The sequence below is a fragment of the Labeo rohita genome, chromosome 5 (genome assembly GCF_022985175.1).
Source record: "Labeo rohita strain BAU-BD-2019 chromosome 5, IGBB_LRoh.1.0, whole genome shotgun sequence".
Classification (NCBI taxonomy): domain Eukaryota; kingdom Metazoa; phylum Chordata; class Actinopteri; order Cypriniformes; family Cyprinidae; genus Labeo; species Labeo rohita.
This window is the reverse complement of record NC_066873.1, coordinates 19362725-19389212: the sequence shown is the minus strand read 5'-3', so window position 1 is coordinate 19389212 and position 26488 is coordinate 19362725. Positions and strand designations below refer to the sequence as shown.

The window sequence follows — 26488 nt, the reverse complement described above, 5'->3', positions numbered from 1 at the left end:
AAATCCTACTGTTCAAAAACTTTTGACTGGTAGCGTAGGTATTTTAAAGTTTTCTCAAACACTTCAAACTGCCCTGCAGTGAATTCTCTGTAAAATGCTTCCACATGTATGCTTCCACTGAAGCCTTCAATTCAGCCGTGAAAAGCAGAGCCTGCTAAAAATTCACTGAAAATGACAATGATGACATTGCTGCAGATGAATGATTAGTCATGTGCTAGTTTTTTGTTTTTTTTTTGAGACGTCAGTGTGTGGCATGACTGAGCTTGAGCATTATTCAGCAACGGAACTGCCGCACCTTTATTTCAACATGACATATAGAAGCTTTTTTTATTTTACAGTTCTGTTTTTGATAAGGTTTACTGATGGTTTAAAAAAGGCAAAATTACTATTTAGTTACTGTAGTCATAATTTTCAGAGTCATGAGTGATAGCGTAGGCCTATATGTTGCACACACTTGATCAATGTACTTCTTTTAACTTCTTTTTGATCATTGCTGGAAGCGCTGGGGTGATAGGCTTAAGTGATAACTGAGCAATCTTCACATCTATAGCAACTGTGTTCTTCATGTGACAGACGAGGCCATTAATCAGTCTGTTTTCCCCTTTGTTGGTATGTGGATTCAACAGCGCTCTAACTCCGGCCTGCCACAGATCTTAACAGTAAACGTAAACAATGTGGAATGTTGTTACACAGTCAAGTTATAGAACTAGATAACCTGCACAGACGTCCTCACATTGACATACTGATAATAAATTCAATATACAATGGTTTTGGTGTTCTGATGATGCTTGACCAGAATCATGCAAGTTCACTGCATTCATATTGTTCATTGGGTGTGTTCCTTGTGAATTACAGATTAAAATAGAGACCATTTTGTTTTATAATCTTGCGAGTTATCTTAATCTTTGTCATTTTAAAAATATTTATTCACAAATAATCTAGAATCTTGGTTTGCTTGACTCAGCATTAAAAGACATCTGACATTTACATAACAATAGTTGTAGTTGTGTGAACAGCTTGTTTTGAAAACTGAGGAGGCATAAGCACTCCTAGCTGGTTGATAATAGATAAGTAACTGAAATGTTTATGATTTCCGTACGACAGTGCTGTGAATGGATTAAACAGGAAGAAAAATATATCGTTGCATAAAAAATTGATCAATCTGTATCAAATTTAAAACGTAGTTGACAAATAAATAGTAACTAATATACCGTATTGGCTGTTAACTTGTGCTTTTAAAACATTAAATTACATACATTTATGAACATAAATGTTTTTATTTTATGCTGATTAGGGTTTTTTTTATTATTATTATTAGATAGCAAGATGTTTTTCTCTATGAGTAAGACTGTCGGCCGGGAAGCCATCACGTGCAAGCAGATCACACGCTCTGACGTGTTCATCGGGGGCGGGATCGACAGAGCTATAGAATCTCGACCAATCAGAAATTGAGGAATTTGCCTTCAGATGCGGTATAAACTTGTTGCCCCCTCAGCGACGGAGAATATCTTCTGCAGGATTCAGGAGCGCGGGGTGAGTCCGTTGTTTTTAAAGCTTTCTGGAAATTTGAGTTGTTTTTACGTTTATTTTTTAGGAAACGTCGATGTGGGCTTTTAAACGTCATGTTGTAAATGCATCTTTGTTTTTAATTTATTTTTTTAGCTTCATATAGAACAAAATGTAGCTTGTTAGGTCGATGTTTTACACAATAACGTTAACTTACATTCTTATGAACTATTCCTTCCAACGACACCCGGTTTTACCATCTTTCATTGACAAAGCGTAACGCTTTTTGATACGTCCATTCACTAAAATAGTTCCACTCGTTTCTTTTTCGATTTCCGTGGCCTGGTTTCGGTCTTTGTTTTCTTTTCCTGGGAAATTGTGGGCTGCAACCACCCAGATCCCGTGACTGCTCCAAATGGGAACAGCATATTCTCTTCTCTGTCCAGACTGGTGTGTCTGACCGGAGGCCCGTGTAAACAAATACATTTTTAGAAGATATACAAACGATAACGTTATATAGATTCGTTGCTTTTCGGCTTTGTAGGTCAGTGTCTGTTTTTAATGAATGATTCATTAATAATACGTCCTCTCCCTTTAGATTACTCACTGGTTTTTACAACTATTCACAACAAAGCTATTAACTACAGCTGCCTGCCGTTGGTTCGGTAACGTTACATGGTGTAAACAAATATGTCGACGCTGTAATCTGATCTCCTGACACTGGAAATATAGGCCAGTTCTTTTAAATATACATATACGTTTAATTATACAGTAGTGAAGTGACTGAAATTAAATGTGACATAAAATTTCAAGCAGTTTTATCAGCGTCTTGCCGTGTGACAAACCTAACGTTACCTATTTAGCGACTTTTTAATTAAAATAAAGCCTGTGGAAACACGTCAACCATAAGAAAAACAAAAGGTTTTGTAAATCCGAATTATGACCTACTAAATCAAAATAATGAGATGTAAAAACTCAAAATTGTGATATGCTGAGTCATGTTATAACATGACTTGGTGTCGTAATTCTGACTTGTAATGGCGTTGTAATTTAATTTTTTTTTTTTTTTCCCCTAAGTACCAAAAATGGGCTTCCATCCATATAACGTTTGTACTGAAAATAATGCCACTGTTCAAACTTAGTAAACTGTTTAAACTATTAAAAGTAAGATGTATGCATCTGATATCTTTACGTGGCATAAAGGGTTAATGGTCACTGTTGCAACATGTCTGACCTGTTGTTGTTTTTCCCCCCCCAGTGTTTTCATCATGAGGGTTTATTTGGCAGCGTTCACGTTGTGCCTCAGTGCGGTATTTGCTGCTCCAACTTTGGACCAGCAGTTAGACGACCATTGGGAGCAGTGGAAGAGCTGGCACAGTAAAAAATACCATGAAGTAAGTCTTAACGAAAAGTTTACATTGACAATTTGAAAACGGAGCATGAAGTGGAACTCAGCGTTATCTCTTCGAACACAGAAGGAGGAGGGGTGGAGGCGAATGGTCTGGGAGAAAAACTTGAGAAAGATCAAACTGCACAATCTTGAGCACTCCATGGGCAAACACACGTACAGGCTCGGAATGAACCACTTTGGTGATATGGTAAGACTGAAAAGCTTTATTTGAGATGTTTGCGTATTGGTTTTTGAAATTCCTTCAGCATTTATCAAATTATTCTGTGTTTACAGACTCATGAGGAGTTCAGGCAGGTGATGAACGGCTACAAACATAAGAACGAGAGAAGATTCAGAGGATCTCTCTTCATGGAGCCCAACTTCCTGGAGGTCCCAAACAAGTTGGACTGGAGGGAAAAGGGATACGTGACTCCTGTGAAAGATCAGGTGAGATATAAAATATCTAGAGCTTTAACGGTAAAGCACGGCACTAGTGATGTCAAGATCTTGGGTTTGATTTTCAGAGAAAGCAAGGGCTGACAAAATGCGTACCTTGAATGCAGCGACTTTGCACTTTGCATAAATGTAAATGTATTTAAACTCCATAAGAAAGATGATCTGACTACTTTGGAAACTAGATGTATGATGAACTAGATGTGGGAGAGACAATAGTCACGTACAGCAGAAAACATGTTATAAATAAACCAGGTTGTGCATAACAACATTCAGAGACCCCCTAGTCCTGATTTTTAAAACATACTTTAATCTATGGGAGCTCTAATTAATTATTTTTTTTAAAAAAAGAATTAAACAATTCAATAGAGAATTAAATAAAATTTCAGGGTTCTGTAAGTTTTTTTTTTTTTTTTTTTAAATTCACACTTTCTAAACAACAAAATATTCTACATTCAACTAGTAAAATGTCATAACTAGTAAAATTTATATTCTTAAAAAATTCCCTTTGGCATTGTAACATTTTAACTTTTTCTGGTTTAGAAATCAAACATTTACAATTAGGTTACCTCATACAACACTTGTTCTTTAAGGGGAAAAAAATCCCTTAAAGGGGAAAATTAAAATGAGAAATATTTTAATTTTTACTTCTTGCAGCATATTTTTATGCTTGTTTTATCTTATTTTAAATTAAGTCATCTTGAAGCCAACTGGTTGAGAACAACTGGTCTAAACCGTTTCATATGTGATATTTCCAGGGTGAGTGTGGTTCTTGCTGGGCTTTTAGCACTACTGGAGCAATGGAGGGTCAAATGTTCAGGAAGACTGGAACACTGGTGTCTCTGAGTGAGCAGAACCTGGTGGACTGCTCCCGTCCTGAAGGCAACGAGGGCTGTAACGGAGGTCTCATGGACCAGGCCTTCCAGTACATCAAGGACCAGAACGGTCTGGATTCAGAAGAGGCCTATCCCTATTTGGGAACTGTAAGTTACACTACCTTTTATTCCTATGAAATTATACTGAATAATTATATAAAGGATTACCATAACATTCATGCTTCTTATCATTTTCAGGATGATCAGCCCTGCCATTATGATCCCAAATACAGTGCTGCTAACGACACTGGATTTGTTGACATTCCCAGTGGAAAGGAACGCGCTCTGATGAAAGCTATCGCCGCTGTGGGGCCAGTGTCTGTGGCTATTGACGCCGGACACGAGTCTTTCCAGTTCTACCAGTCAGGTGTGTATATTTGTCACCATCAGTTGTTAAGCCAGCCAAATGACTCAGTGATGAGAATTTAGTGAGGGAGATGCCTCGTGATGTGCACTAATGGATGTGTATTTTTGTTAGGCATCTACTATGAGAAAGACTGCAGCAGCGAGGAGCTCGATCATGGCGTTCTTGCCGTTGGTTATGGTTTTGACGGTGAGGATGTTGATGGAAAGAAGTACTGGATTGTCAAGAACAGGTAAGAACAATATTTATACTCCAAAACTTTGATTAGCCAACATATAAACCCATCGTTTTTAACCTCGAATGTCGTTTTTCTGTATTCTAGCTGGAGTGAGAACTGGGGTGATAAAGGATACATCTACATGGCCAAGGATAGACACAACCACTGTGGTATTGCTACAGCAGCTAGCTACCCTCTCGTCTAAGGAAGTTACCTCCAGTATCAAGACATAGTACCAGAAGGTCACATTAGTGTCTCAGTGCGTAAGTGGTCCACTGAAAACCACTAATGTAGTGAATAAAGAGTCACTTGACACAGATGACCATGTGTCTCACAGCCTGAATGAGACTGTGAGAGAAAAACCTCAAGCTCCAGGTATCGTGTGACACTGTTTTAGGGAATTTATGCAATTGTTTTTAGTCATTTTAATGCCGCTGATTTTAGTTGATTCATGCCTCAATGTAAATACATGTTCTTCAGTGTCTAAATGTACAAATGTGTTTTTTATTTCTACATTCTGTATGATCAATTAAACTTTTAAAAATGGAATGTTTTTGTTTTTGGCTTGGATTTATCCTCTATGAGTTTTATACGCCCAATATGACTAACAGGTAAAGCAACCAATAACATTTTGTTTTGTGCCACGTCATGTTTAGAGGTGTGAAAATGTTTCCACAATCCACCTTTTTTTCAATGTGGAAGAAAGCCTATGCCTATACTTCCAGTTCATTAGCCGCAATAGGGAAATAATAAGATACATACAATAAACGGTAAAACCTTCACTACAAACCAGTGTGTTCATAATTAAGATATAATATGGTAAGACACCAATTTGCAATACCAAGCAGCAAAACAAGCTGTTTTGTCCAGCTAAAAATAGCTGGATGTGGATGAGACTGAAGCCAGACCCATAAAATTTACAAATGAGAACAGAGGGTTTACACTTACGTCACGATTTGGTCAGTTATCCGGATGTAAGGCCATATTGGCGATACTCGGATGTAAATAACAGCATGGATTGCATGGTTAATGTACAACTTAATATGTTGTTCAGCTAATTTATGCTGTCTAAACCACGAAAAAACTGTGTGAAATATGCATCAAACGTTCAGTCAAATGTTTATTTTCAAAGTATCCAGAAAAAAAAAAATTCAATAATATTGTAATATTAATAATATTTACAAAAATATTTAACAGCCCAATTGTTTGTAATGTTGATAATAAGAATGTTTCTTGAGCACCAATAGAATGTTTTATGATTTCTGAAGAATCATGTGACACTGACGACTAAAAATGTAACGGATGCTTAACATTCGGTTTTGCTATCAAAGGAATAAATTACATTTTAAAGCATTAAAAAAAACTTTCTGATTATATTTCACTTCTTTTTACATTGAATAAATGCAGCCTTGAAACTTTTTTCAAAAACGTTTTTAAAAACTATCCGCTTTTGAACTATATCTCATATATTTTGCCAAAGCTTTACGTGTCATCTCCAAAAGATGTTTTGTTGACTGAGATGAGCAAACAGAACATCTGAACTACCTAAGCCTACCTAAAGAGGAAGTTGGTTAGTTTGAATGGTTCTGTATTTACAGTACTGCTTTCTAAAATGTTAACTTATGCTGCATATCTAGGATCAGTGTGAGTGTTTAAAACGGAAAAAGGTTTTCTGGAAGTGCCACAAAGTTCTATTTTTTAACCTGTTGTAACCTGCTGAGGTGAAAATTAACACAGAGGTCCGTTCTTTTGCTCCAGCAATACAACGTGTCCTATTTGTTTATCTGTTGGCACGGTGCCATTACTTGGGCCGTCATCATGACCAGTAAACTAAGACTTGTGGAGTGTAGATTATTGAGTTTTTGGCTCTTGTACTAGCAGGGAGGAGTCTGTTCGAATGAGAGGGTGTAAATGCTTTACCAACTAACAAACAACACACTGCTGAAGGCACATTATGTTCAAGTGAAATAAGTGAGAAACAAAGACAGATTGCGAAAGTGGTTGAAGAGCAAATCTGAACTGAAAGACCTTAAGTGAGTGGATTTGTGAAATAAGGAAAGAAAACAATTTTTAAATACTGGAAATTTAATGTGATTCTGTTTACAAAAGCATTGCTTCTATTAAAAAAAAAAAAGCTACTGTTGTGTTTTGTATCTTAATGTCATGTGGGAGCTTTAAATAGATCAAATCGCAACCGAAATCTCTACTTTTTATGTTTCTTGACAAAGGACAAGTATTCCTCTACATCATCTGCGGATCCCACCACAAAGGGCACCCTCTGGTGCAGTGACTCAGGAATAACATCCAGGACTCGCTGGGTGCCTGTCGTGGCGACGCCTCCGGCCTGCTCGATCAGGAAGGCTATGGGGTTACACTCGTACAGCAGCCTCAGCTGGAGAGAAAGAAACATGTGAGAAGCTCAAAAGTAACATAATGCTGCTTTTCTCAGTTCAAGTTATTTTTCAAAGGGTCTACTTCATTCTAAACCAGGAGCACCTCTGAGTTTGCAGCCAACTGTGGATTTGGGTCAGTTGACAAGCAATGAACATGTTGAGTTCATTCAGAATGGATTTGTTTTATTCTTATCTGACATTTGTTGAACAGCAGCACAAACTGCAGATATAATGTCTGACTGTCTTGATGGTATGGTGTGTATTAGTTCCAGTCTCGGCTCATGTTATGTGTTTAGTCACTGCCTATTGTTAGGAATTACACAGCTTTCGGTTGTGAAATGAGTGGTTATCTGTTATCGGAATATGACCTGCCTGTACCTACTCTATACCATAAAGTATTTACAGTGTAAAACACAGCAGAGGCTTATGGGTTATGAAAGTGTTCTTATGTGTTATGAAGTAGCAACTTAGTCTGATGCAGTATTATTATTATTAACTAAAGCCAAAACTTAATTGTTAATTTAAAATATAATTTTGAAATAAAATAAAATATTAGATTTGAACAATACTAACCTAAATAACATAAATAAATAAGTGTAATTGACCCTTTGCTGGTATTTTGATTGACAGGTGATCGGAACAATCATAACGCCAAATCTGAGTGTATTAACGTTGTTGGACTTGAACTTGAAAAATGGTGTGTATTTACATCTTTCCGTGGTTAAAACAAGAATTTGTTTAGTGGTAGTTGTTCATGAGTCATTGTTTGTCCTGAACAGTTAAACTGCCTGCTGTTCTTCAGAAAAATCCTTCAGGTCCTACAAATTCTTTGGTTTTCCAGCATTTTTGTGTATTTGAACTTTTTCCAACAATGACTATGATTTTGAGATCAATCTTTTCACACTGAGGACAACTGAGGCACTCATATTCAACTGTTACAAAAGATTCAAACACTCACTTCATGCTTCAGAAGGAAAAACAATGCATTAAGAGCCAGGGGTGAAAACTTTTGAACAGAACGAAGATGTGTAAGTTTTTCTTAATTTGCCTAAATTTCATATTTTTTTTCATTTAGTACTGCCCTTCAGAAGCTACAGAAGATAGTTACATGTTTCCCAGAAGACAAAACAAGTTAAATTTACCCTGATCCTCAAATTCTAAAAGTTCACACCCCCCGGCTCTTAATGCATGATTTTTCCTTCTGGAGCATCAGTGAGCGTTTGAACCTTCTGTAATAGTTGAATTCAGTGTGAAAAGATGGATCTCAAAATCATACATTCATTGTTGGAAAGGGTTCAAATACACACAAAAAAGGTGTATGTAAACTTTTGACTTCAACTGTAAATAGAACTAAAATAACACTAGTCAGCTGAACACACCAATAAGATTAACATGACAGCATATGCTGCATGAAACACTGTAACCTAATATGATAAAAGTTTATCTTTTATCATATTTAATATCCTATTTCATTATGTCTCTATGACCAGATGTGCTTTTTTATCACCCGTTTCCACCGTTTGCCCTGATTATCTTAAAACACGTGAGCTAAAAATGATCATGTCATAAAACCTTAGCCTACTTACCTTTCCTTTTGGACTCTTCTCATTGGCGGGGTACATGAATATGCCGCCATAGGCAATGGTACGGTGTATATCAGAAACCATCGACCCAACATACCTGGCACCATACGGGGCACTGCCGTCCTGTGAGACAATCAAATTTTGTCAAATATAATTCAAGGATTCAACAAAAACTCAAACATTCTTCATGTATTTGAGTTCGAATGAGATACTTTGTGTATGCATGATCTTTCTAGGCTTTAATCTCTGAATCCAAAAAACTCAAAATAATTTCTGCTTGCATGACAGTTGGCAAACAATCTAAAACAAAAACTGTCGGGAACAAAGATCACAAGTGCTTCAGTAAAAGAGGACAGGAAAACAGGAAGCAGGGTATAAAGTTCTAGAAAACTGAAACCCAGCTGGACAGCTAAAATCACAAACATCTGTCATCTAATATAATGTCTTTTCCTTTAAAACAATGCGAGCATTAAAAATGACAAAAAAGCAACTACGTAAAGTTATAATGTTTGGCTCAAGCATTGACAGACACCATCTGCAAACAAATCATTGCTTCATAAGGTCAGGGATAACGTTTCTGACAACATTTCTACTAAAACAACATATCATCCCACATAAAACATGATTGATAACATAATGTACGTGATTAGCAAATTTCCCATTTCGCAATGCATTATTTTAGCAAAGATATGCTCTTCGGTCTTTACCTTTGTTTACTTTGTGCTTATCACTATCAGACTGCTTAAGACAATCTTTAAAAAAAATGAACAAACAAAAACATTCCTGGAAAGACAAGATCTCACAAGTATTCACTAAAAAAAACAAATAACTTTAATAATTAACCAAGTGACCCTCTGAAAAATCGTACTCAGCATATTTTATGATCACGTTGCAACCTGTTGCACTTGAGGCTTGTGATTAGCAGTAACATGAATCAGTTACATATGCTGAGTCTAAAACAGAACATGAATTTCTGCAGAGGAAGTCGCTCTTCACTCTTCAGCATGTAATGTGTGTAAACGTCAGCTGATGCTGAGCACAACCATGCAGTTATGCAAACTTCTAACCTGTCAGTAAGCAGTATTCACACTCATACTTTGTTTTAAACTAAGTGTTGTTGAGGCTAGCTAAGCAACATTCCCTGTTCTGTCACAACATGACAGATCACATGAGGTGGTACACTGGAAATCACAGTGTGCATTCAGTGGTTTTATTTGTGCGGTGATCTTACAGTCACACTTAGTTACTTTTTTTTTTTTTTTACTGGCAGTGAGTCATGACTTTCCTAAAATCATAAATCATAACCACAGATCAAGCAATATTATTTGGCTGGTTCAGATCATGTCTCTGCACAGAACCCACCTCTGGGTATTTCTTGTGCTTCAAATACTCATTCACTGCCGGCTCAAAGTACTTAGCGTAGCCCTCGTTGATACTGTAAGTCTTCCCCTTTTTCTTGATCTTCACATTTCTGTCTGTCAGAATGAATTCTCCAATTGCCTAAAGAAGAGGAACATTTCAAAAAAATCATATTCTCATGAGCTCATGTTACACTGAGACACAACTGTACTGAGTAATAAAACTGAGTAACCAAATATAAAAGGGCCAAAGATGAGGAATCAAAACTAGTTCACTACAGCCACAAGATATTAAAGAATTTCATTAGAAACTGAAAAAAGAAGTGTCCCCCTGAAGCATCCCTTTAATATTTAAAAAAATCTGCAAATGTAAAACCATAAACAGAAGTGAAACATGCAACGTGTTATATAAGTGTAAAAACATTTCAGAGTTTACTACATAGCTATTTTTGTTTTAAAGACAATATTATGTTTGGCATATCTGTACTTTGTTCGTGAATAAACTGTAAATGATTCACTTGAATCGTTAAGCATGTTTTCAATGAACTGATTCCCAGCGCTTTGAAATATTGTGACCATACAACCTGATCTCAAAACAGGATACACTAATATTAAGTTTGCAAAGCCCTGGCATTATTATTCATTCTTAATCTATCATTTCAGCAGATTTAACTGTTTGTGCTTACTGGATCCAGCATGAAGAAGTTAACTCCAGCTCCTGTACTGAGAGCCACTAGCGTGGCGCTTCCGTAAAGAGCGTAACCCGCACACACGATCTGATTGCCCGGCTGAAGAGCGTCCTTGTCAGTCGGTTCTCCTTCTGAGTTCTGAAACACGAGAAACAACAAAATCAGCCGTCCTCCACTGGAGACTCAGATAAACACAAGATGTCAATCCAAAACTATTCAAATGTCTGTTGATTATATGTTTTTATTAATATTATGTAAGTAAAAAGAAAATTGGTTCATCGTGATTACATGAATGTTAAAATGTCTGTTACAGCAAATATACAAAACTGCACGCGTCAACATTCAACAAACATTCAACACCATCTACAGTACATTTTTGTTACTGCATTAGATATATAAAATAAAAACACAATAGAAGTGAGGCAATAAACTAATAAGATTAGTTGTGCCGTTGCTATTATTTACACTCTAGTGCACTTAATAAAATTAAATAAAAAATGAATTTATTGCTTAGCCAATATTTGTCATCAGGCAGGGACAAATGCAGTCAGCTACCTCGTCAATCTGCATGGGAAAGTAGCACAAGAAGCAAACATCAAACCAGTCCATTTCACACACCACATTACAGAAAGCTTACACGAAAATACAGTTATATTATTATTTCTTCTCTCTTGCATGCATCAAAGTTACACAAATGCGCATAGCAGCTCCATGCATTTTGCAGCAACTAATGCGGTCCAAACACTCACTCTTTTGTAGATGGCAAAGATGGTGCCAATGGGGGCCAAGCAGTCGATGTTGGAGGAGCCATCCAGCGGATCAAAACAGACTATATACTTCCCCTGTGACAAACAACACACTGACGTGAGTATGCAGCTGAAATGGGACCTACGGCGACCTCATCTGGTAATTATCTGAATCAACGCCAATTAATATGCATTAGCAAAGAGGTACATTAGTCTGGCATAAATGGTTTACATTGCAGCCGTAATTTATTTGAAACTAACTTAACATTTCGTGGTTTTATTTATTTATTCCAGACTTGTCATTTTATGTCAAGTACCTGACTCTTTGTTTTCCCTTCATTTAACACATTGCAATTTTGAATGATGTGCATTAATTATAATTTATCCTATTCTAATTGTTTTGATTAAATGCAGCTTTTATCATTTTTATTTATTTATTTTTATCTGTCTTATTTTTTGAATGGTTATTCAACTGTCTTTAGATATTACACTACCAGTCAAACGTTTTTGAGCAGTAAGATTTGCAATGTTTAAAAAAAAAAAAAGTCTATTTGCTCACCAAGCCTGCATTTATTTAATTTAGCAAAAACAGTACAGCAAAAACAGTACAAATCTGAAATATTTTTACTATTATAAATAACTGTTTTCTATTTGAATATATTTTAAAATGTAATTTATTCCTATGATTTAAATTTTTAGCATCATTACTCCAGTCACATGATCCTCCAGAAATCATTCTAATATTCTGATTTGCTGCTCAAAAATATGTAGTAGTATTATTATTATGCTGAAAATAGCTGAGTAGATTTTTTTTCAGGTTTCTTTGATGAATTGAAAGTTCAGAAGAACAGCATTTATCTGAAATAGAAATCCTTTATAATATTACAAATGTCTTTATCATCACTTTTGATGAATTTAAAGCATCCTTGCTAAATAAAAGTATTGATTTCTATCATTTCGTTCCAAGCTTTTAAATGGTATAGTGTATTATGTTACAAAAGCTTTTTATTTAAGATAAATGCTGATCTTTGGAGCTTTCAATTTATCAAAGGATCCTACAAAAATACTCAACTGTTTTAAATATTGATAATAATAATAATGATGATGATAATAATAAATGTCTTTTGAACAGCAAATCAGCATATTAGAAGGATTTCTGAAGGATCATGTGACACTGACGACTGAAGTAATGATGCTGAAAATTCAGCTTTGAAATCACAGAAATAAATTACATTTTAAAATATATTCAGATAGAAAATAGTTATTTTAAATAGTAAAAATATTTCAGAATTTCGTTTTTGCTGTATTTTGGATCAAATAAATGCAGGCTTGGTGAGCAAAAGAGACTTCTTTAAAGAACATTAAAATCTTCCTGTTCAAAAACTTTTGACTGGTAGTGTATACATATTTTTGCCTTCTAAGCAAACAAATTTTGAGCCAGATTATTCTCTCTTTTCTCTAATAACTAGTTCATTCATAACGCATTTATAAACATGACATCATGTATTAATCACACTCTTCTTGTTCCAAACCTGTATGATCTGCTTTTGTCTTTGAACACAAAAGGTGAGGTCAGGGGCTGTCCAGCTTCAAACATGACAGAAGCACCATAAAAGTAGTTATTATGACCCAATTATGATTGTTATGACACAATTCCAGATTTTCTCAAGCCAAACCAATGAAAATATATCTGAAAATCTTGCTATAGCACTCATATCTTATTCAGGTTCACATATATTTAAATATAACACATCAAGAGACGTTTAACTCCTATTATACTCAATATTGCACAAATAAGATTTGAGAGATATAGCAAAAGGTACATGTGCGCAAGTCCACTTTTAAGACACTTTAAATGTGTATTTTTTAGAGCTTGACTTACACATGAAAAAAGCAACATAAACATCCTGCCTATTTGAGAAAAAAAAGACCATCGGACAGGTTTGGAACATAAGGGTAAGCAAAAAATGACAGAATTTACATTTTTAGATAAACTTTTCTTTAACAATTAATAAGTATAAATAAGCAAGCATTGAGAATGACCATACTCTTTTCTCAGCAGGTGTGTAGATGGCATCCTTGTTCTCCTCAGAAACCATCAAACAGGTGCCATAAGAGGCCTTCAGCATATTGATGATCAGATCATTGGAAAGCACATCCAGCTTCTTCTGCTCATCACCTGTGACGTTCACCTGTCCCGCAATCCCGTGCCTGTGGTCAGTGAAACCAGAACATACTAAAATGATTGGAAAGACTGAAAAAGTATTTTCTTCTAACACATACTCTGATCATCTTAAGTTTAACTACACTAGAGCTATAACTTTGACTAGAACTTTCTCCAAATGTTTATCTATTTGATATCACATGTTTATTTGAATATTGGCTGAGCTGAAAGAACTTTCACCTGCTTCTACTTCATATACTCAAAGCATATTTTCACAACAGTTACGGCAAAACGTTCTCACAAAACAGTTACAGTAAAACATATTGATGCACATAATGCAAAATAATTCAATTAAACTTACAGGTGAACGAGTCCTGCTTTCCTGACGGCAGATGAAATAGCTTTAATAGCTGTTAACATGGAGTTAATGAGCTGTGTGAGTTCTCCGGTGGCCCCCTTCGCCTGTCGCCCCGTCTCCATGACGAAGCGCGTGAGGGTCCATACGTCCACATCAAAGACCGACTGATCTGACATCCTTACGGCGTCCGAGTGTACAAGCAGTTGGACAGGCAGAGACTAACTAACTGAAGAGCCACCAGGCAGTCTTTTTACATACACAGTGAGTGGATGAAGGCCAAGGTTATATTGGTGAAGCAGATCAAGTGACAGTAGTGTAGTCTGAATGCTAGTAGAGCCAGAGCTCAAAGGGCCCAACTTATAAAGCACGTTCCTTGGCTCTCAGCTAAATATTTATGTCCACCTTTGACACATGACATATACTCAGGGGTTAGAGGGTCATGGGTCATGGGATTATTTATGACAATCATGTCCCAGTGAATACTGGAGGTCTGTTAAATGGATCTAATTAATAATACTGTATATTTATTTATATGTGAATGTGTCTCCTGTAACTCAAAATCAAACCTGTAACTGTGACTAAACACATCAAACACGTTTGGATATACAGCATGCTGCTAATGCATTATATTTGATTCACAGCACTGAAAAGTGCAATTAACATGCTTTCTGAAAACTTAATTTAAAATGTAATCCTCAACAAGCAATACATTTAAGCACTGGTATAGACGTCGTTCTTCAAATTCAGCTCAATTTGACAGATTTGCTGACGTATTTCCAAACAAGCACTTAATCTATTCCCTCCTGCTTATATTGCCTTAAATATGGGTGTCTCCTCTGCTACAGAGCCCAAAATAATCGGATCAGAACCTTCTAGACAACATTTCACGCAGAAGAAAAGCTGAGGAGCCAAGAGGACATGGGCAAGCATTTCTCTGATCATTTCTATACTCAAACTGAACTTAGAATGTTTTGTACTGTACTATAGTACAAATTATCAACTTTTTTTTGGTTTTGTTTTAACGAGAGTGTAATTTATAAACAGATATGCATACACCTATTTTGACCAAGGTCTTGTAGAGCAACACCCCAAAATGTGTCTCAAATGTCAGCAGGGCTCTTTGCACCTACTGGCCTTTACAGAAAAGGTCATCTGCTCTTCATTTCGTTGCTTGAACTTCTTGTACACTATGTCCTGTATTAAAATCTCCGTTTATATAGGAATACATTAGGCTTGATGAAGAAAAAGCATTTTTTTTTCATTAGAAAATGATATTATTGTGTTCTCAGAGGTTTACTGAAATTGTGCATTGCAGGGCTGCAGTATTATGACAAAATAATTATTGTAGATTATTGTTCTTTATATTGTATTAATTATTCATATAGAAAACAATACCATGGCGCATGACCATGGCGCATTGTAAAGAAATTCAGTAACCTAAAAACACACATACATCCTGGAGATGTCTATTTGACATCTACATTTACATCTGCAAGACCTATTTTTTAGAGTGTTTGCTCATCTGTAATATAGGATGTTTCCTATCAGATGTCAAATAGATGTCTTTATGATTTAGAATATATGTAAAACTGACATCTTACAGACGTCTGTCAGATGTTTGTACACCACAGATTCTTTCCTGATCAAGTGATCTTTAACAGACATCTTGCAGACGTACGTGTGCTACTGTAGTTGTTATGTTTAATGTTTGCACATTATAAATCAAATCAAAACAAATACATAATGTATGAGTTGGTAACAGCACAAACACACCTTACAAAGTCTGGTTTCGCAAGAACTTTATTCACAGCTTCCCTCAGTAGGATGCAATAAGGCACAAGTGATTATTTGGTCTGTACAGACAGAAACAAACTCAACTTAAATTCAAATCATCCTCATCGCCACCATGAACTTGCTTCTGTCTTTTTGGCCAACAACAATTTCAGCTGCCGATAACACTGTTTGATTGTCTAATGCGAAAAACACTGTGTTTCTCTAAAAACAGCCTCAAAGTAAATGTTACACTTTTTCTACTGTAAAAAAAAAAAATCACCGTCCTCTTATATTTCTTCTTGGATGTATAAAGTGTATAAAAACATTTGGTTTTAGGGCTAGTGAGTTGATAAAGAGGTATTTTAAAAAGTAAGAATATACTTTGGTATCTTATTTTGGAGTGCCAAGTATATGTATCTTCTTTGTGATTTTGAGTCTTTTATATTCTAGCTATTGCTCTTCATTTTTGATGTTTCTGAAAGATAGAGATGTACTCTTGGACATCATCAGGGGAACCCATCACCACAGGAACCCGCTGATGGAGGCTCTCGGGCTGGATGTCCAGGATGTTGGTGGTCCCTGTGGTGGCCATCCCTCCGGCCTGCTCCATGATGAAGGCCATGGGGTTGCACTCATACAGCAGTCTGAGCTGAAGATTGCAGAACACAAACAAAGACTTACATTCTTTCCATATTTATTCAAGAAAATTTAGTTAGGACTTCCTTCTATTAGCGACTAGGTACTGCAGCTCCCTCTGTAGGCCTTGTGTGGATGTGACAATCAAGTCAATGAAGACAGGCAGTTGAGTATAAAGTTAAAGTTTATCACCAAGGTATGTGAATATTATGATATTGTGAAATGATAGCATGGCACAATGGTTTTACGCAAATATCTACGATGTAACCGTAACAGATCCGTTTTCAGCTCAGGTGTTACGGATAAGAGAGTAAACACTGGCACACCTGTGGATGTGACACCAAACAAAAGAACTGGGGAAAAGGTCATATATATACTTTTCATGTTTTCACTTCATTCATGTATTTCACTGAATAGGACAGTGTCTCTAAAACTATACAGACACTTTTAAGTGCATATATGAACATTGCATATCAATTACCACATATAGTCAAAGCTATGGATTATGTGACAAACTGCTGTGGTTACTCTATATGAACTTGAGTATATATATATGTACTATGAACTACTATTTGAACAGCATGTATATATACGTTTATACAACAATTCTTTCTGGTCCTTCAATTTGATTGGCTGAGAGGAGTGTGATATTCTAGTGATATCGGAACTCCAACCATTTATATCACACTGCAAGCAGCATTTCTCACAGTGAGTGTCATGGTAGAAGCCCAAATTTATTATAATTTTATAATTAATACTGTTTTTATCACAGCATTTCTAAAGGGTTTTTTTTTAGGTAAGAATGTACATTTGTTTAGACTTCAAATATGAACCATTATAGAGACATCAGAGCCAGCGGCAAATTCCAGAAGATCTGGCCGAGGTGAGTCAGCTCTCGGTGGGTTCATGAGCACCCTGGAGCTCACATCTCCGAAAACGTCAACGCAAATTTTAAAGTAGACGTTATCTTTCTTAACAAACTGCATATTTGAAGTCTGAACAAGTACATTCTTGCCTAAGAAAACTAGTAAAAATACATTCCATGACACAAATCAGTATTATTTATAAAAATTATAGTAGATTTGGGCTTCTGCCATGACACTGTGAGAAATATCACAAGTGGAGTAAAACGGTTGGAGTTCTGATATCACTAGAGTATCACACTCTTCTCAGCCAATCAAATTCAAGGACCAGAAAGAACTGTTGTATAAATACGTATATGCTGTTCAGGCTGTTCAAATGGTAGTCATGTAAATGGAAACAGTCTTTAGATGAAGTACCTTTCCTTTTGGGCTTTTCACATTTGCAGGGTAAAGGAAGATTCCTCCGTAAACAAGTGTCCGATGCACATCTGCCACCATTGAGCCTACATAACGGGCTCCGTAGGGTGCACTGCCATCCTGAACACAATTTAATAGTTATACTATAAATGTGTCCTCTAGCAGCTGGATATTATCATTTTATTTAGATTTTTTTAGAATTTTTGATTATGCAAATGTGAGGTCTATTTAAAATGTGTAAGCTTGTTCTGCCCTTTTTTTTATAATTTGATATTTTTATGAAGGAAAAAGTTTGAATACTGAACCTCTGGAAACTTTTTCTTCTGCAGGTACTCTGTGACAGCAGGATCAAAATACAGGGCATAACCTTCATTCAGACTGTAGATCTTGCCTTTCTTCTTAATCTTCACATCTCTGTCAACCAGAATGAACTCGCCAATAGCCTGATGTTACAATAAATAACACGATAAATTCATTAATGCATGTGTTATTTAGAACCTATTGCCTATGGACAGCATCTGTAACATCCTGCCATTTACCAGGATTCAACCTTAAAGGGATAGTTCACCCAAAAATGAAAATTCTGTCATTAATTACTCACCCTAATGTCATTCAAAACCCGTAATTAAGATACTTTGGATGAAATACAAGAGCTTTCTGACCATGCATAGACAGCAACGCAACTACCATGTTCAAGGCCCAGAAAGGTAGTAAGGATATTGTTAAAATAGTCCATGTGACATCAGTGGTTAAACCGTAATTTTATGAAGTTACGAGAATACTTTTTGTGCACAAAGAAAACAAAAATAACCAATTTATGCAACATTTTTTTCTCCTCCTTGTGAGTCTTCGATGTGCGTTCACAAGAGTAACACAACACATGTGTGTTCCTTTACCTGTAAACAAGGCATAGCACATTCGACATCAGAATGCCAACTCCTGCGTCAGCAGAAGAGATAAAAATTGTTGAACAAAGATGTTATTTAGTTGTCTTCACACACAAAAAGTATTTTTCATAAACTTGCGGTTGAACCACTAATGTTACATGGACTATTTTATTGATGTCCTTACTACCTTTCTAGGCGTTGAACGTGTCAGCTGTGTTTCTGTCAGTGCAAGGTCAGAAAGCTCTCAGATTTCATCAAAAATATCTTAATTTGTGTTCCGAAGATGAACAAACATCTTACGGGTTTGGAACGACATGAGGGTGAGTAATCAATGACTGAATTTTCACTGACTCACTGGATCTAACATGAAGCAGTTGACTCCTTGACCAGTGGAGAGGACAATCATGGTGGCACTGCCGTACAGTGCGTATCCAGCAGCCACTATGTTTCTGCCAGGTTGCAGAGCATCCTTCTCAGACGGCTCGCTGTCTGTACACTGTGAACATAGCCATCATTAAAGTGTGTTCAGGTACTAGGACAGAATTCACATAGACTGTCATAGCTGTATTTCTGCAAATCTATTAAATATATGCAGTCATACCTTCCTGTAGATGGCAAAGATGGTCCCAATCGAAGCAAGACAGTCAATGTTGGATGAACCATCAAGAGGGTCAAAGCAAACCACGTATTTACCCTTGAACACATGGAAGAAGCTTTGGTTACATATTTAATATTACTAAAGTAGTGGTGCATCTTATCTCACATAGTCACGTAATGACTAATGATGATGTTGCTCTATTATATGAGGAAATTTGACCTTTCTAAAACCCTTCTCCACCCAACTCCTTATTCAATCTTCACTCATCCTTTAAACATTATATATTTAAGCCTGGCTTGTCTCTGATTTTAACTCATAAGGGTTCCCAAAGCTTTTGACTAATGTATTTCCAAGACGTTTTCAGTAGTTCAAGATTACCAGATAAAGGCACTTTAAAGAACAAGTTCTCTAGAACTAAAAACAGTTACGTTCAAAATTAAATTTCCATGATTTAAAAAAAATTATTAACGGCTTTGTAGCATTCAGGATTGGAAAGGCCTTTGTAAAATTTGGATTTCCAGGTTTTCTCTGACTATCGGAACCCAATTTATAACACATCCTGGCACGTGTCTCTCAGCATCCTTTTCTTAAATATCAGATTAGGTTCATGATGGGTTTCTGGACAACAATGCAGGCCTGAATTTCACTACACATACAAGTTAAGATCTAATCTTAGCTGCTGAAATCAGTTGGAGTCACGTGACTAGCTCTCCATGCTCTGCACAGGAAAGGCAAGTCTTTCTGGTAACATACTTTTCCATTCTTTGTTTTTAAACAAAATCCATTTGGGTTTTTAAATAAAACATATCATAATTAAATGGTTCGGAGTTATTAAACACTTAAGTAGTTCTTTCTCAGACATTATGTATAATGTCTTACTCATGCAGTTCTTACCCGTCTATCTGGCTCCACAATGATTGCGTTTTCATGTTCCTCAGTGACCAGCACACATGAGGTGAATGAGGATTTGATCATGTTTATAACAAGGTCATTGGAAAGGATGTCCAGCTTCTTAACCTGGTCACCTGTCACATTGGTACTTCCAGCAATGCCATACCTGTCAGACATTTAAAGACATGAGTTGAATCATATCAGAGGGATTGAATAGATTTTTTAGCTATTGTTTCTCAATGCTTATTCACAGAACTGCAATATCTGTAATAGAAAGCAATATCACGCGGTACAACAGCATAAATAGCCTATGGATATACTGACAAATGTCAAAACGTAATACAAAGGGCTTCATTTAACCAAACTCTCCAAATTTCTAGTATGCCTAGAAAGAGCTTGATAAACTGGTTCAGGTATGTCTAACTGAGGCTGAAGCTAAACTCTGCAGGACACTGCCCCTCCAGGACCGAGTATGGGAACCCCTGCCCTAGAAGTCATTAGATGAAAATCAAACTTCACTTTATGTTTTTTGCTCTCTCTGCTGCCATTTCCCAACACTAAAATGTCAACATTGTTCAGTTTCAAAACCCAAGAAAAAAATAGAGAGAGAGAGAGAGAGAGAGAGAGAGAAAATAAATCTAATTCTAAATGAGCAATTGTGCAAGAAACCACATTTTTTTAATCAAAGAATGTCCAGGTCATATTTTACTCAACAATGAAAAAATATGAAATGATATTTTGCACAAAGACAAAGAAAAGCATATTTTGCATATTTTAAGTACATAGCATATTTTGCCTACCAATTCTCATTATCATATGCATCCTGATGTTTTAATTCTTGTCATTATTTTAATGATGATTGCAATACATTTATTTTTTACAGTAAAACAATGCCGTCATACATTATTTTTATATAAAAAACTAAAGTAAAATTACAGTAAATGCAACCATGATGTATACATTGTTATTATTAAAGAAAGAAAGAAAGAAAGAAAGAAAATATTCATTGATAACTTTCTTTTGATCTAGGCATTTTCTTTACATGTTTCTTGTGTTTTTATATCACAAATAAAACAAATGCGTTTTGCAACTAATGTTTTTGCATCCCCAACTTTATAATATCCCAGTCGACTGTGCATGACATACTCACAGGTGCGCGATACCTGCTTTCCTGACAGCGCTTGAGATGGCTTTTACAGCCGTGCACATCGCGTTCAGCAGTGTTGTCAGCTCGCCCGTGCCTTTGGCTTTTCTGCCCTGTTCAAGTAGAAATCTCGTCAGAGTCACAACATTAGTGTCGAAAGATCCCCGGTCTGACATGACTGCAGATTTTAAGACTCTTGCTGGTCTAAAAAAAAAATCTCGCTGTTTTATCTATGATAGTAGTATGTCTAATTCGTGCAACTCATTCTCTCGCGGAAACAAAAATATGAAGGCGGAAATACTGCGGAAAGGGGTGTACGGAGAGCTAAACCAATGAGAAGTGCACAGCCAGAGGCTCAGAGGTGTGACCGACCGACTGCATGGAAGTTTCAAAACAATGTTGCATTGTGGAAACGGGAGGTGTGGATGAAAGCCCCCCCCCTTATGTTTGGTCTATGCTGTGTCATCATGATCATGGTCTATCCTAGTGAAGAGCTGAGGTTACTACTACACAACGGGTAGAGGCAGTTTACGGTGAATGGATGCACTTCTGTTAACCCATTTAATCTCAACTGTAAGATCCCAAACAAACAGACAATAGACACCATAACATAATTTGTAATGGTTTTACTGGTTATAATAGGACTTGTATTGGTTTTAATGGAAACAATGGACCCTGTGGGTTTCTGCTGGTAGTTAGTCGCCTTCTACTGGTGACTTGTTATAACTACTAAAACCTAATGGAACATGTCCCACAAACACACTACAGAAAACCATTTTTAAATATCATTTGTAGTGGAAACCATTAAAATTTCTGTGATAGTTTCTGTTGTTTTTTATAAGCAAGGATTTTTGATCGAATTTTGGAGTTTGAGTGGTCTAAGAAGAGTAAATGAATTTTTAGTTGGTTTTAGCTTGTCTCCCATACTAGTAGGCTGGTTTGCTGGCTGGTTTTCGAGAGGCGTTAGGCACTTTTACCCCTGTTTTTATTCAGTTCTCCTCATGAGCTTAAAATAAAGGTCAACAACCAGACTGGTTCCCCAAGACATAAAACGCTTGCATACACTTCTCTGATAGGGGAGAGTGGGGTAAGATGAGCCATTTTTTACTTATGTGGTTCTCAATATAAGTGAAAATGAGGCAGAAGTACAATGGAAATATCTAAAGTAATATCTAAAGGGGTAAGCTAAAGTGTTGGCCCAGCTTACCCCACAGCATTGGCTTACTTTGCCTCATAACTGGCATTTTGGGAAAAAAAAAAACTAGCTAGTTTACTAATTCAGGCTAAAATATAGCTACATGATTGGTTTTATATGTGTCTAAATCACCTGTATGCATTATAAAAAAAATTTGACCTGGATATGTTTGCTTTGATGTAACAGCCATTACACCTGTAATGCTAAAATTTTACTTTGACAAGCCAAAAGCAATTTTTAAAGTAAACGTGCCTACCACTCCTCCAATGTGTTTCTCCTTTTTCAGTCTGGGCAGAAATTATGTGTGATTCCAAAATACATGACATGACAGCAAAAGTTTCAGATTTCGCTTGTACACTGTAAAAAACAATTTGTTGAGTCAACTTAAAATAATTTGTAACCTGGCTGCCTTAAAATTTTAAGTTCAGTCAACTCAAAAAAAGTTTATTCAACTTGAAATGTTAAATTATACTAAGTTACAACTTAGATGTTTGAGTTGAATCAACTTAAAATTTTAAGGCAGCTGGGTTACTTACCCATCTGTTAAGTTTAGCAAACACAAATATCTAAGTTGTTACTTAGTACAACTTAACATTTCAAGTTGACTAAACTTATTTTAGTTGACTGAACTTAAAATTTTAAAGCAGCAGGGTAACAAATTATTTTAAGCTGACTCAACAAATTGTGTTTTTTATTTTTTTACAGTGTACTTCCCAAATTTATGCTTTTTTTTTTGTATTGTAGCTCCATACTGAACTACCTAAAGTAACCACTAGAGGTCATTCCTGATTAAGTGTTAGAATTCAAATAGCTTATAGTTCCTGTCATGGTCCCATTTCATAAACTTTATTCTCATAAAGTTCTCATTAACTTCTAAAATTCTAAACATAGACAATAAAATAGACTTTTCTAGAATTTTCAGTCACACCAATATGCTATTTGCTAATTTAATATGAATTAATAAAGAGCAAGCTACAGAATTACCTTTATTCAAGAAATAACTTATGGTTGCTGACCAGTTTGTTTGAAGGCATCAAAATGCAATTAGATTTTAATATTAATATTTTCAGAAAATGCCCTCATACTGTATATAAAAAAGGATAAAAAACTGGATGATCCAGGTAATACATAGTATTAAGAATCAAGTGTATATGTAATTTTTGAATAGGGCATTTTATAAACTCAGCTATTAAAATGTCTTATGTGAAAGTGCTTATTCATAGCAAGCAATGTTAAGATTCCTCTTATTTTGTTAAAATTATTAATATGCAAGGTGCATGTCAACTTTTGACCACAACAGTATCTTTACATGCAAGGTTCCTGCATAGGCAGTAAATATCAAAACAGAATGAGTGCAATGCAGTATTAATTAAAACAGAAGTGAGAACATTAAAAACCAACCAACCAGTAAAACCAACATAAAAGCCACAACTTCATGCAGTGCAAAGTTCACATTGTTAGCATGACTTGAGGAAAAAGTGAAAATGCCCTTGAGGAAATCTACAGATCCCAGCTATTTAATCTAAAAGATAAACCACTGTAATCATTTAATTGAAACATATAACACGTGGATGACTTTTAGTGGCCCTGCTGATTTAGTAAGCAGTAAGAGGAGCACCTGCCTTTGTGTACTCAGTTATTTTTACGTCACGCTCTCACGTCAGGGAACATGTATTGTGCCTCGGGTCGAGTTCAGTATGATTCGTGCTGCTCTTGTGCGCATGAGCGAATAGGACACTTCACACTCACAGGGACTTTTACAAAGGGAGCGCAGGGACGGGAGAGGGACGTATAAACAAACTTCTTTGGAAAAAAGGTAATTCATTGTTTCGTTTTTAAAACCGCTGGCCGCATGCTTATAAACTAGACTTTATCGCTCACTTCAGGGCGCGTGTGAAACCTGATCCAGCTACAACAGGTCTGCAAACACTTGTCTTTCTGTGGGATATGTTATACTGATGAATTTCGTCTCAGGTTAAATAAATAAGAGAATGGAATTAATTCTGACAATGATATAAGAAACACTGCGGTGTTAATAAATGACCACATTGTAGGTGCATTGGTCGTGCGACTCTTGTTACTTGTCGCAAGATAAGAGCTACAGTATATTTTTAATGTTTAACAGGTTCAGATCTTTGTGGGGAAAGGAGTTTTCTTCAGATGTTGAGTGTTGGGACTAGTAATGTGATGTTTTGTGATCTCATGTTTTGTCACACCTGTTAAATATAATTTTTTGCAACTTTAATAATTTCTTGAAGCACGCGTTCTTAAATTTTCCCGCGATACCGTGTTACAAGTTTTAAGTTAATTGATCCGTTTGTAATTGTGTAATGTGTACGTTGTTTGCTACATGGTTAGGGTAGGTTTAGTTATCATAACTGAGTACCTGTAGGGCAGCAATGATCTAACACAATTGCTTAAAGATCTCACACTTTGACATACTGTTTGTTAGAATATGTGTCTGTTATAAATCAGTTAGTTTAAATATCTACAACACATCTATAAACTGCATAAAACGTGCTGGTGTTAAAACTGCAAAATGGGTTGTGTTACACTAATAGAAAACACAGGAATTTGACAAATTGTGCAAGTTTTTTTAAATTAATTTTGATGTACAGACCTCTGACATTTGAGTCATGAAAGTGTATGATTTTTTTTTTTACCCATATAGCTCATTTTTATTAGGTTAAAATGATTGTTACTGCACTCCCCACTCTCCCCTAGTAAAAATAAATTCCCTCATTTGTGACCTTGGACCACAAAACCAGTCATAAGGGTCAATTTTTTAAAATTGAGATTTATATATCATTCATTAATGTATGGCTTGTTAGGATATGATGATATTTGACCGAGACACAACTATTTGAAAATCTGGAATCTGAGGGTGTAAGTATTGAGAAAATCGCCATTAAAGTTGTCCAAATAAAGATCTTAGCAATGCATATTACTAATCTAAAATTAAGTTTTGATATATTTACAGTATTTACAGTTGGAGCGTGATCTTTATTTAATATCCTAATGATTTTTGGCATAAAAGAAAGATGTATAATTTTGACCCATACAATCTATTGTTGGCTATTGCTGCAAATATACCCGTGCTACTTATGACTGGTTTTGTGGTCCACTTTTTCGAAACTCTTCAGATGTAGCTTCAATCCTCAGGTCGCTTGACAGGATGTAATTATGATGGTTGCCCTTCCTGTGCAGATTTCAGGGAAGTATGAACTGATTTTTATGATAAACTTGGTGTAAATGACTGATATCCTAAAGCTGGTGGTTTGGGTCATTGAACAGCCCTTTATTGAAATTCTTATAATGTTTTTACTACTAAATATATCATCATGGCATTGTCATATCATATGATGAGTCATTATCCAGGCATGCATTCCTAGTTATATTCCAAAGTCTGCTTTGTACCTAAAAATATACTGAAAACCACTATAATAATACAGATAAAAAAGGCAGCCGCATAATGAATCAAAGTTCATCCTAAGTGACTTAACAATAAACCGTGCCAAAGACTAGACAGTGTAGTGTCATAGAAAGATAATACTCCATCATGGTAACTCACGTGACACTGAAGTAATTGCATAAACATTAGCAACATTAAATGTAACATAAAACATGCTAATGAAAATAAGAAAAAAATGAAACTTAAAATTGATCACATTCAGACTTTTGAATGTCCTGTTATTTATTTTCACTGTAAATTATAAGGTGACCCCTATTTGTTGTTTCCATTATTTTTTTGTTTTCATTATTTTTTACTTTTTAAAAAAATATATATTATTATGTTTTATTTTTTTGCACTCAGTGCAATAATATAATATAACGTGCATTGTGTGTGCAGTGTTGGCATGCTCATTCTTCCAGGTTGGCATCATTGCCTTGTACAGTCTGTGAAAGACTCTCACAAAGACATCATTATGCTCTAGTGAAAAGGATTGTCAGCGACCTACAAATATCACTGTCAGAAAAGAAACCTCTG

The 26488-nt window shown here is 35.8% G+C and overlaps 4 protein-coding genes across 4 annotated transcripts in view; 2 read left to right on the top strand and 2 right to left on the bottom strand.

Annotated features, from left to right (window-relative positions):
- Positions 1-1411: 1411 nt before the first annotated feature.
- Positions 1412-5354, top strand: ctsla (cathepsin La). The gene is made up of 8 exons (XM_051111256.1): positions 1412-1533; positions 2765-2900; positions 2982-3104; positions 3191-3343; positions 4108-4332; positions 4423-4591; positions 4703-4820; positions 4911-5354. Exons 2-8 carry the CDS (start codon positions 2775-2777, stop codon positions 5008-5010), a joined length of 1014 nt encoding a protein of 337 aa, XP_050967213.1. The 5' UTR covers positions 1412-1533; positions 2765-2774; the 3' UTR covers positions 5011-5354.
- A 1518-nt stretch (positions 5355-6872) lies between these two features.
- fbp2 (fructose-1,6-bisphosphatase 2) lies at positions 6873-14404 on the bottom strand. The gene is made up of 7 exons (XM_051111255.1): positions 14100-14404; positions 13623-13785; positions 11578-11670; positions 10826-10966; positions 10144-10281; positions 8785-8904; positions 6873-7197 (listed from the first exon to the last, which is right to left on the bottom strand). Exons 1-7 carry the CDS (start codon positions 14270-14272, stop codon positions 7009-7011), a joined length of 1017 nt encoding a protein of 338 aa, XP_050967212.1. The 5' UTR covers positions 14273-14404; the 3' UTR covers positions 6873-7008.
- A 1474-nt stretch (positions 14405-15878) lies between these two features.
- On the bottom strand, positions 15879-21647 carry fbp1a (fructose-1,6-bisphosphatase 1a). Its single transcript, XM_051111303.1, has 7 exons — positions 21312-21647; positions 20165-20327; positions 19274-19366; positions 19028-19168; positions 18091-18228; positions 17786-17905; positions 15879-16518 (listed from the first exon to the last, which is right to left on the bottom strand). The coding sequence occupies exons 1-7, from the start codon at positions 21479-21481 to the stop codon at positions 16330-16332; spliced, it is 1014 nt and encodes a 337-aa protein (XP_050967260.1). The 5' UTR covers positions 21482-21647; the 3' UTR covers positions 15879-16329.
- Positions 21648-24207: 2560 nt separating this feature from the next.
- kank1a (KN motif and ankyrin repeat domains 1a) overlaps positions 24208-26488 on the top strand; it is a 62908-nt gene continuing 60627 nt past the window's right edge. The window contains 1 exon segment of the mRNA XM_051109638.1: positions 24208-24316. The gene's annotated coding sequence lies outside the window, so the exon portion shown is untranslated.